Raw genomic sequence first — 12,023 nt, 5'->3', positions numbered from 1 at the left:
TTTTGGAGATTATGTAGGGAAACTTAGGTATAGGCCGCTGTCTTTATCCTATGGTAACCAAAAATTCCCAAAATTTAGATGTTTGTTTACTAAAAAATAAAGAATCCTGGGAGGTTGCATAACCTAATGCTGAGAATAAACCTATAAAGTTGGACTTTTTGGGTCCAGATCCTGGCTTTACCATTTACTAGCTATAAAATCTTGAATAAGTTACTTAATTTTTCAATGTTTCGGTTTTCTTGTATAATAGAAATTATATCTATAAGGATTATTTTGAATGTTATGTAAGGACTTAATATAAAACCTGGCATGGTAAGTGCCCACTTATACTGTTGTTATCATTCTCATCATTGTTTTTAATATTGTCACCACCAACAATATCTGCATTCAAAAATTGCAGAATTTAAATTGTAATTGATCTTGGTTGAGGCTAGTGCTCAATAGTTGTAAATAATGAGATATGGAAAGTTGAAATGGAGGGGTGGAATAGTAAGTAGTAACCATTTTGTGTCACAAATATTTTTGAGAGTGTAATAAAAACTCTTCTCTTTCCGCTCCTAAATGTACAAGAACTCTTCTTTTACATAGGATTTCAGAAGATTAATTAGGCAAACTTGAAGTTTAGTGATAAAATTAAGATTACTGATGTTTAAATAGGAAGAGAAAGAAAATAAGCTCATGAAAAGATCTTTGTCACATGTAAGACATTGTGCTAAAATAATAGATCTAAAATTCAGTTTTCCAATATTTCCTTTAAAATATTCTTTTTTGAGATACATAACTTTTAAGCGTAATTGAAAACATTATCTCTAACAATGTATTGTGTCATTATTCATTGCAGTTTTTATTTACAACTTTCAACACAAACTGATAGCTTATCATTTTTAAGATTTTATTTTCATTTATCATAGTTCAGGGTTTTTTCATAGTAGTTTTCATTAACAAACTTTTTAAAAAATCTATTTATTTGTAAATATGTCTGACTGGCATCACAGAACTGTTCTTTGACAAAAACTATAAATGGTAGATATTCGAGTTAATTATAAATGATGCCCTAGATATAGAGTCCAAAAACAAAAATGGGCAGGTACTAGTAAAGGGAGACACTACTTAAGGTAACACACAAATGGGTCTGTTATCATGAAATCGGGACATTTTTAGAGTTATTTAGTAGGGGAATTGAATAGCTTTTTAAGAAGTTAAGTTCTAATTCTCACATTTAGTCATTGAAATTTTAAGTATACCGTTTAAATGCTGTTAATATTATTGTCTTTTATGGCTTTTGTTTTAGCCTGATGTAAATGCTGACATTGTGCATTGGCTCTCTTGGACTGCTCAAGGCTTTTTATCTCCACTTGCTGCAGCAGTAGGAGGTGTTGCCAGCCAAGAAGTATTGAAAGCTGTAACAGGAAAATTTTCTCCTTTGTGCCAGTGGGTTAGTTCTGAGTTTTTAAGGTTGAATTCTTTACTCATGAAATGAAATGTGTTACATATTATAATTTAGTATTAATATATTAGAAAAGCAACCTTAAAATACATTTTGATGCATGAAAGAGATGCAAGCAGTATGCCTCCAACACTTGATTCTGTGATTGAAATTAACAAGATGATATTTTAGGGCTATTGAGATATAACTCAAAGTTGCCTTCTCAAATGTATTTCCCGTAGTTGTGACAGTAAGGGAATGAATGTTCTATCCTTATAGGTAATTGTTCTCCAGTACCATAAGCTTAGCATTCTTGGACTCTCAGGACTCTTGAATTTGTTCCATGGAATCTTTTACTATCATGAACCTTCAGGTTCCCTTTCTAGGTGTAAACTTACAAAAGTGGAGAACATGGGAGTGGTACAGGTTTTAGAGTTGCATGGGGTATGAACATCACAAGATGGAATAAAAATCCCCATGTCTTTTACCAGCAGGAATAATTGGCACAAGGTATGAAAGGATGCTGCCTCCAGGCCCTCTTTCTGTTGAAACACCATAAACATTTTGAATATAACATTTATCATTTTATTTTTTATTTTTATTTTTTTGGGACAGAGTCTCGCACCGTCACCCAGGCTGGAGTGCAATCGCACGATCTCAGCTCACTGCAACCTCTGCCTCCCGGGTTCACGCGATTCTCCTGCCTCAGCCTCCCAAGTAGATGGGGTTACAGACACGCAGCACCACACCTGGCTAATTTTTTGTGTTTTTAGTAGAGATGGGATTTCACTATGTTGTCAGACTGGTCTCAAACGCCTGACCTCGTGATCCGCCCGCCTCGGCCTCCCAAAGTGCTGGGATTACAGGCGTGAGCCACTGCACCCGGCTCATTTTTTTATATTTTAATAGGTACTCACAGTGCTATTTTGCTGCTGAATTCTTTATTTTAACATAGAATACAAGTACGTTAGTAAAAATCTGGTTTAAAGATAACCATTAGGGCAGGCGCGGTGGCTCATGCCTATAATCACAGCACTTTGAGAGACCGAGGCGGGCAGCTCATGAGGTCAGGAGATCGAGACCATCCTGGCTAACATTGTGAAACCCCACCTGTACTAAAAATACAAAAAATTAGCTGGGCATGGTGACACACCCCTGTAGTTCCAGCTACTCGGGAGGCTGAGGCAGGAGAATCGCTTGAACCTGGGAGCCAGAGGTTGTAGTGAGCCGCGATTGTTCTACTACACTCCAGCCTGGGTTAATTGATAGATTCTGTGTTATAATACAATAAGTAACCAGTTGTTCACGTTCAAATTTAGCCACACAAGTTACTTAAATGAAAATGAGAGTAAGACTCAGTTCTTCATTAACTTTAATTATCTTTGATATTTTTAAAAAGCTGAAATTTTGGTTTCCTAGATTATTTTCCTATAGTGTGTATAATTATAGATGACATACACATACACATAGTATGTATAATTATAGATTATATATCCAAGCTGAAAAATAAATACAGAGTAGGTACTTTCTTCTCAAAAAGTAATCAAATTATGGCTGGGCACAGTGGCTCATGCCTGTAATCCCAGCACTTTGGGAGGCTGCGATGGGCAGATCGCCTGAGATCAGGAGTTCAAGACCAGCCTGGCCAACATGGTGAAACCCCATCTCTACTAAAAATACAAAAAAATTAGCCGGGCCTGGTGGCGCGCACCTATAGTCCTGGCTACTCGGTAGACTGAGGCAGGAGAATCACTTGAACTCAGGAGGCAGAGATCACGCCACTGCACTCCAACCTGGGCAACAGAAAGACTCTGTCTCAAAAAATCAAAAACAAAAAACAAAAAGTAATCAAATTACTCATTCAAATGTAGCTAAAATTGAATGGGGGCGTCTAAAACTTTTGTGTAGCTATGAAAAATAGATTTGGAGGTGAAATTTCCTTTGGTTTAAAATTAGGATACATCATGTTTAGGATGGCTAAGTGACATGAATCCAATTATATCTGTTAACAGTTCCTTCAGTTTTTACCGTTATTTTAATGAGAGAATATCGATATATATATTACATGTTTTTAATTATATTTTTAAATATTTTACTCTGAGTTGCCTTTTTTTATCATTTTTTCCTTCATGACTATTAAATAACTATAAAGGAGCTTCTTTTTATAGTAATTTAAGTTTTATACATAATAATTGTATTTTTAATCTTCTACTTTAAGTTATATCTTGAAGCAGCAGATATTGTTGAATCACTAGGCAAACCTGAATGTGAAGAATTTCTGCCACGGTAATAATGAAATTTCTCTTGCTTTTACTAACAGGGAAATAAATTTTAAAAGTTTTGTCTAAACATACCTTCGTTTTATATGTCTTTTCTCCTAAATCACTTTTGTAGTTGTTTTTTCTCTACCTAGTAATCATTTTAAGTGTCATAATAATGTCATATCGCTTTACTACTTGATAAATAGTGAATGCAAAGTTTTAAATTTTATGCCATGAGAAGGGTTAGCATTTAAAATACCGTAATGATGTTAGACAGAAAAAACTGCTATCTGCAGTCTTTATTTATATAAGTCATTCTTCACCTTTTTGGGTCATAAATCTTTTTGAGAATGAAAAGTTTAGAATTATTCTCCCTAAAATGCACATAACCCAAATTTCTGCCTTTGATTTAAGTGGGTTATCAGCTCCAAAGCCCATCCATAGATTCCTCTAAGAACTTCTCTTAAAAATCTCTGGCTTAGGAAAATTTTTTTTCTAGATAAACCAAAGTTACCTTCACTTAAGTCATTTGTATTTAGACTATTAAGCCAAGTGGAAAAAGGAAAAATGGATTTCTTCTTGGGGGCTTTTCTTTTTCAATTAAGATTGGTTAGGGGAAACTTTTAAAGAATATTTCCTTTTAAAGTACAACATTAAATTGGTATTAATGACAGTGAAACTAATTTTAATGGTTTTTATTTCTGCTTTTTGGTATGTGTTATTTTTTTCAGGGGAGATAGATATGATGCTTTAAGAGCCTGCATTGGAGACACTTTGTGCCAGAAACTGCAAAATTTAAACATCTTCTTAGTAAGTATGAATAATCATGGGAATAGTATGTTCAAACTGCTATCGTATATCAACTTAATTCATTAAAACAAATTTGAGTATAAGTGTGTAGAGTACAAGTGAGTAGTTGCATCCAAGACCATGTGGCCTGTAAAACTGAAATTGTTTACTGCCTGGCCCTTTACAGAAAAAGTTTTCCATCCTCTGGTCTAATTAATATATTTAAAGTAAAAATATGAATATGATAATTTAAAAAATTAAATTATTTTCTAGAAATATGTTTGAAAATTGGTGGGTTTTTTATTTTTTTCTCACTAAATGAAAGAATATGTAAGTGTATTCTGTATCTTTTCTTTTTTTTTTTTTTTTTTGAGACAAAATCTTGCTCTGTCACTCAGACTGGAATGCAGTGACATGATCTCAGCTCAATGCAACCTCTGCCTCTGGTTCAAGTGATTCTCTTGCCTCAGCCTCCCGAGTATCTGGGACTACAGGGGCGTGCCACCACGCCCAGGTACTTTCTGTATTTTCCATAGAGACGGAGTTTCACCATATTGGCTAGGCTGGTCTTGAAATCCTGACCTCATGATCCGCCCTCCTCACCTTCCCAAAGTGCTGGGATTACAGGCCTGAGGCACCTCACCCAGCCTATTCTGTATTTCTTAATTGTCTTAGTGCATTGGCAGGGAAATTTTCTCCAATAACATAAAACAACTCCCTGCCATTTATTGTTTTAATTATTATAATTAGCCCTGAAAATTACTGCATATTCTCATTAATCATCTTTAAAATAATGTTTTGAAAATCAACTGTTATTGAGCTTTTTACATGCATATGGAATCTAGTATTATCAATTTTAGATAATAATAGAAGTCTTAGAATAGTTTTATTCAGAAAAGGAGTTTTGAGAAATGTCCAAAAGGGAGGAATCTTTTTTTTAATGTTGTACTAATATTATATTGCATTTATTTCTATCTTACATAAGCAGTTCAATGTTTAAATTTTATTTGGAATTTTTAAATGTCTTCTGTTTAAAGAAATTATAAAATTATGCTTTTGCTTATTTGATTTATACTTTTTTTTTTCTTTGAAACACAGTGGTAAAATAAACCTGGTAAATATTTCAAAGTAAAATAATTTACAAATGGTCAGATTATTTTAATCTGATATGTACCGTTTTTCTCCTCCATAGGTAGGGTGTGGAGCCATAGGCTGTGAAATGTTAAAAAATTTTGCTTTACTTGGTGTTGGCACAAGCAAAGAGAAAGGAATGGTAAGATATCAATCCTTGAGAGTTAAAAGTTTATATTTCTGTTGTTGCCCATTTTTCAGCTGTATTTGACTGAATAAATCTGAAGTATCAATTTTTTGAAAATAGAGCATTAAACTAAAAATTGGAAGATTCTGACGCCCTTCTGACCACTTTTCGAAACTGATGTTACCTTGTAGCAAATTACTTCTCTTTCCCTTGTAGCAAATTAATTCTTTTCTCAGTTTCCTTCTCTACTACTGTGAAACTGACATTTGTACTACCTATCTCATAACGTTATTGTGATGATCAAATGTGAAAGGGCTTTGCAAACTATAAAATATGTTGTTATTTCTGTCAGATAGTGTTTATTGTTAAATGTTTAAGATAAGTGAAGCTAACATTACAAAGTTGCAGAGTACTCAGATGTAGTTTCAATTAGTGAGTATTAAAAGTAGTGGGAAAAATATAAATCTCAGTGTACAATTTAAATTCTTAAGACTCTAAATGTGAGTTAATTGCAAGCCATGTCATATATTTAAACAGAAGTTTATTTCACTGGTGCTGTTTGCCCTTTAAGATAAACTATCTTCCTTTGGTGATTTCATAGATATATCAAGGTGACTAACAGAAGACTAATTAAATGGCTAAAATTTGTATGATAGTTCACCTTTTGTAAAAGTTTATTAAACTTAGCTTATTCCAATTCAAAAGAGCATACATTACTATCATAGTTACAGGCAGATATTCTATGTTTATATTAACATTTCCTAAATACTGCTCCACAAACCACTATTACTTGTGGTGATTTTAAAAAGAAAAAAAGTCTTTGGTTACATCAGTTTAGGAATCACCTAACTACTTTAACTCCTTGGAAATTCATGATGCACATGAGTATATAAAGGTCAGGAAAATAACTGTAATGAAGAAACCTACTGATTTCAGATGACAAAACAAGGTAAGTTAATGTGGACATGCTTCTATACTACTGGAAACGCACAGACTTACTGTATACGTTTTTTTAAAGTGTACTGTAACCAAGCTGAAAAGAGAAATTCCCAGGTCCCAGGAACCAAGAGAGAAGAAAAAGTCCTAAGTTGAAAGCCATGGGAACTTACAAGTGTTTCTATCTTGAATGTCTGTCCAAAACTTTAAGTAAAAACAGAAGTCACTAATGAGAAATTGAGACTCAGAGCATGTACCACACCGGAGTAAGGGGTCCAAAATTATATCATGTAAAAACTTTAAGCAGAGAAAGGAATATAACAAATTTAAGACCACTAAAACTTACAGCCTTTAAAACAAATGTAAAACTGCATCATGATGATAATAACACACTCAGGACTATGCAAAAAAGTCAGCCTTCATTAAAGATGATTCAGATTAAAAAATGACTGTTCACTAGAAAGGGAACCACTGCAAGAATCAGCCATGGCAAATAAAAGAATTAGTCTCCTAAGAATTATAGATAATAGAAGTGCTACCAATAATAGAATATTTTACAGAAAATATAACAAACTTTAATTTTAAAAATGATCAGAGATTAAGAGGACTAGAAATGGGAAAAAGGGTGCTGAGATTTTTACAGAAAGCCAAATAAGAATTTCTGTATAATCACTAATATTAAAATTTAAATATAACTGAGGTGAGAATGGACAAATCAAAGATAAATATAAATACCCAGAATGTAGTGCAGAAAGATATCCTTTTTTTAATGAAAGAGAATGCGTTTGCGAGGTCCAACATAGGTCTAGTAGAATTTCCAGAGACACAAATAAGGGAGAAGAAGCAATATATTCCAAAGATAATGACAAAAGTTCCCAGAGTTAAAGAAAGACAAGTGTTTTCAAATTGGAAAGATATACTAGTACCAAACAGATCAAAAGCAAAGATTAAAAAAAGAGATTGCATAATAGACTTTTCATCAGCAATAGATAGAAGATAATGGAAGCATATCTTAGTGTGAGGGAAAATTACTATTAACCTGGATTTCCATACTCAGTTCGAGAGGGAGAGCAAAGTAAAGATAGCCGACAAATAAAATGATGAAAGATTACAAACACTTACTGGTTCTTACTGAAAGATGTTAGGTTGTGTGGACAGTGTGTAAAAGGTATGTAGAGGCATTTGTCGGCATTCTTTGATTTACGTAAGTATTGATTTTTAAAACCTTAGAGTGAGATAGTTAAAAGTTTAAGTGTAACTAATCTCATGGAAAGCAGACTGGAGAGTTCCAAATTAAATGATTTAGATAGTCTCGGTTTTCAGGAGGATAGAAATTTTAATTAATTTTATATCTTAAGTCACATAAGCATGTTAAAATTTTGAGCATAACCACATAACATGAGGCACTTAGCTTCCAGTTTGGGGAGCTGGGGGCAGTAGGAATCAAGAAAACTTGGTCAGTCTAGCACAAGGCAAAAATAGAGGGGAATGAAAAGCAGAATTGGAGGAAGTGGAAAGAAAAAGCCTAAATATCAGTGAACAGTGAATTGATTAAGCTTTTTTGTTAAAAGATATTTTCTGTTTGACTTTTTTTCCATTAAAAGAGACACTTCCTAGCATAATTACACAGAAATATTAAAAATATCAGGGAAATAACAACTAAAAGAAAATGAATGTGGAATATAGTCTGAGACATTCTACATCTAGGCAAATTTTGTTTAAAATGCTAAAGTGGCAAATGCATTTTGAATACTCTTCAGATTATCTTGAGTTTGCTTTCTTCTTGCATCCTTTAGAATGACAGTCTGCAGACTTTTTCTTAAAGGACAAAATTGCAAATATTTCAGGTTTGCAGACCAAAGATCTCTGTCACCACTTACCAGTTCTGCCCCTAGGATCATGAAAACAGCAGTAGACAATTCTTAAATGGTATGACAGTGTTTCAATAAAACTTTATTTACAAAAATAGGCAGCCTGCCTAATTAGGAGGTTAGCAGTTCAAGACCAGAGTTTGTAGACCTCTGCTTTAGCCAGAGTTCCTTTCAAATTGATATATATAAGCATTCTTCCCAAATTAGTTGAGATTAAGAATAAATATCAGTTGAGAAAGAAGAACTAGCTCCTCTGCAGGTAATCCATTTCATAGTTCTAAAAAGTTTTGTTTTGTTATGAATAATAGAAAAAAGTTTTGAACAGGAATTGCAGTTGGTCTCAGCTATTTTGTTTGATGTGCTATGTAAAACATTAATTACAATTAAATAAAATATAAAAGAGTAGTATTGGTAACTATTTAGGAGTGTTTGTATCATTATAACCTTTACCAACCAGACTAATTTAGAATAATTTGTCAGGACTTTTTTAGTCATACTGAAAAAAGAAAAATAGATTAAAATTTATCCATTATGTAATTTCAGCCATATTTTCTTGATATTAGATTACAGTTACAGATCCTGACTTGATAGAGAAATCCAACTTAAATAGACAGTTCCTATTTCGTCCTCATCACATACAGGTATGTTGCTATTCTGTTTCAAATTTAAATCGTGTATTATACAAAAAAGAGTAGAGTTTCTTTTTAATAAATAGAAAACAGTGATTGAATAATCATGTGTTATTTTATTAGAATCTTTCAAATTATCAATTAATGGGTATGACAAAGGGGAAAATATTAAATTATCTAATGCACAATATTGATCTTTGCATTGATTTTGGAATTGAAACCTGAGTTGTGAAACAGGCAGTATTTTTTTCATTTTGTAATCACCAGGGTTTGTTGACATTTAATTTTAGAAAGTAAGTATATAGAAATATGTTTCTAATTTGAGGTTTTGGTAGTTAGCAAATTTAGCACTGTCTTTTTTTATCTTTGTCATAAATCAGATAAAAGTTTAGCACTTAGAATTTTTGTGCTCTTTTGATCGTTTGACCAACATCCCTTTTTATGGTAAAATAAAGCTTGTTCTCGATTTTCTCCTGTTTTATAGAGATCAAAATATTTAAGTCAGGAAAAAAAGCATTTTTTTTAACTGTTACCATTTTATTATATACCTTTCTACCAGCAATATATGAGAATTCCAGTGACTCCACATCCTTGTCAGCACTTATTTTTTTGTTTGTTTATTATTATACTTTAAGTTCTAGGGTACATGTGCACAATGGGCAGGTTTGTTACATATGTATATATGTGCCATGTTGGTGTGTTGCACCCATTAATGTCATTTACATTAGGTATATCTCCTAATGCTGTCCCTCCCCCCTTCCCCCACCCCACAACAGGCCCCGGTGTGTGATGTTTGCCTTCCTGTGTCCAAGTGTTCTCATTGTTCAGTTCCTACCTATGAGTGAGAACGTGCGGTATTTGTTTTTTTGTCTTTGCGATAGTTTGCTGAGAATGATGGTTTCCATCTGCATCCATGTCCCTACAAAGGACATAAACTCATCCTTTTTTATGGCTGCATAATATTCCATGGTGTATATGTGCCACATTTTCTTAATCCAGTCTATCACTGATGGACATTCGGGTTGGTTCCAAGTCTTTGCTATTGTGAATAGTGCCACAATAAACATACATGTGCATGTGTCTTTATAGCAGCATGATTTATAATCCTTTGGGTATATACCCAGTAATGGGATGGCGGGGTCAAATGATATTTCTAGTTCTAGATCCCTGAGGAATCGCCACACTGTCTTCCACAATGGTTGAACTAGTTTACAGTCTCACCAACAGTGTAAAAGTGTTCCTATTTCTCCACATCCTCTCCAGCACCTGTTGTTTCCTGACTTTTTAATGATCGCCATTCTAACTGGTGTGAGATGGTGTCTCATTGTGGTTTTGATTTGCATTTCTCTGATAGCCAGTGATGATGAGCAATTTTTCATGTGTCTGTTGGCTGCATAAATGTCTTCTTTTGAGAAGTGTCTGTTCATATCCTTCGTCCACTTTTTGATGGGGTTGTTTGTTTTTTTCTTGTAAATTTGTTTGAGTTCTTTGTAGATTCTGGATATTAGCCCTTTGTCAGAGGAGTAGATTGCAAAAATTTTCTCCCATTCTGTAGGTTGCCTGTTCACTCTGATGATAGTTTCTTTTGCTGTGCAGAAGCTCTTTAGTTTAATTAGATCCCATTTGTCAATTTTGCTTTTGCATTAGTCAAGCAGATTTGCTTTTACTTTAGAAATGTTTCAGCCAGGCGCAATAGCTCACGCCTATAATCCCAGCACTTTGGGAGGCCAACACAGGATTGCTTGAGGTTTGGAGTTCAAGACCAGCCTGGGCAACCTAGGGAAAAACCAGTTCTACCCTAAAAAAAGTTTTTGAAAAATTAAAACAAAACAGATTTTTCTTTATTGTTCAACAACTCATTGCAAGTCTTAGTAAACTAAACTTAGTAATGTCATGAACAGAAAGTAACTAAAACAGATATCATAGTTAATCTAATTGCCTCCCTTATCCAAATATAATAGAGAAAGTAACAGGGTCCATTGTGAACTAAAATATGTTGCAAAGTGTCTTTTCTTAACTTGGTGCATTTTACTTAGGAACTATAAAGGCCTGTTCATTCTTATTTTACTGAGTTCTAACAAAGTTTTCATTTGTTTGTACATTTAGAACACTGATAAGTGAAATGTGTCAACCTAACAATGTGAGAAGAAACAGAAATACCGTTAAAACTAGATGTGTGAATTTAAAAAATGGCCTAAAGATGTTTAGTGCCAAAGCAAATGCAAATGAACAGTGACAGCACCTGAAATAACAATCACGATTTAAAAAGTCACTAAATCATTTTAAGAAAATAAAGAATAAATTATATTTAGAGTGCAGTAGTACCCCTTAGCAGTGGTATCCACAGTTTTGCTTGCCACAGTTTCAGTTAGCCGTGGTCAACCAGGATCTGAAAATAGATGAGTACAGTGTAGTACAATAAAATTCTGTATTTTGAGAGGGAGAGACCATACTCATATGACTTTTATTAATGTATATTGTTCTGATTGTTTTGTTTTATTGTTATTAATCTCTTACTATGCCTAATTTATAAATTAAACTTTATCATAGATATGTGTGTATATGAAAATACATAGTATATATAGGGTTTGTTACTGTCTGTAGTTTTAGGCATTTTTGGGGGTTGTGGAAGGCAGATGAGGAACTACTGTACTCTTTTTTATAAAACTGAAACACAAATAATTTCTGAAAATATATCCATCCAGAACTAATGATAATTTTAAAATGTTAGTACCAAACTGTTAAACTCTCATATCTCTAAGAACTTATCTTCTGCAGAGTTGATTTCCAATGTTTTACTGAGTGTGTTATCATTTTTTTCTAAGCACTTACCAAGTCAAACATTATTACTAG

At 33.3% G+C, this 12,023-nt stretch overlaps 1 protein-coding gene across 1 annotated transcript in view; it reads left to right on the top strand.

Moving 5' to 3' along the window:
* Positions 1-12,023, top strand: part of LOC105463604 (ubiquitin like modifier activating enzyme 6) — a 73,269-nt gene that overhangs the window by 42,260 nt on the left and 18,986 nt on the right. Inside the window, exons 14-18 of the mRNA XM_011710811.3 lie at positions 1,292-1,435; positions 3,645-3,712; positions 4,419-4,497; positions 5,669-5,749; positions 9,105-9,182. Coding sequence (XP_011709113.1) covers positions 1,292-1,435; positions 3,645-3,712; positions 4,419-4,497; positions 5,669-5,749; positions 9,105-9,182 — 450 coding nt within the window. The remainder of the gene's footprint in view (positions 1-1,291; positions 1,436-3,644; positions 3,713-4,418; positions 4,498-5,668; positions 5,750-9,104; positions 9,183-12,023) is intronic.

This window comes from Macaca nemestrina, chromosome 3 (assembly GCF_043159975.1).
Source record: "Macaca nemestrina isolate mMacNem1 chromosome 3, mMacNem.hap1, whole genome shotgun sequence".
Classification (NCBI taxonomy): Eukaryota; Metazoa; Chordata; class Mammalia; order Primates; family Cercopithecidae; genus Macaca; species Macaca nemestrina.
The sequence above is the reverse complement of the archived record's forward strand: the minus strand, read 5'-3'. Positions and strand labels throughout refer to the sequence as shown.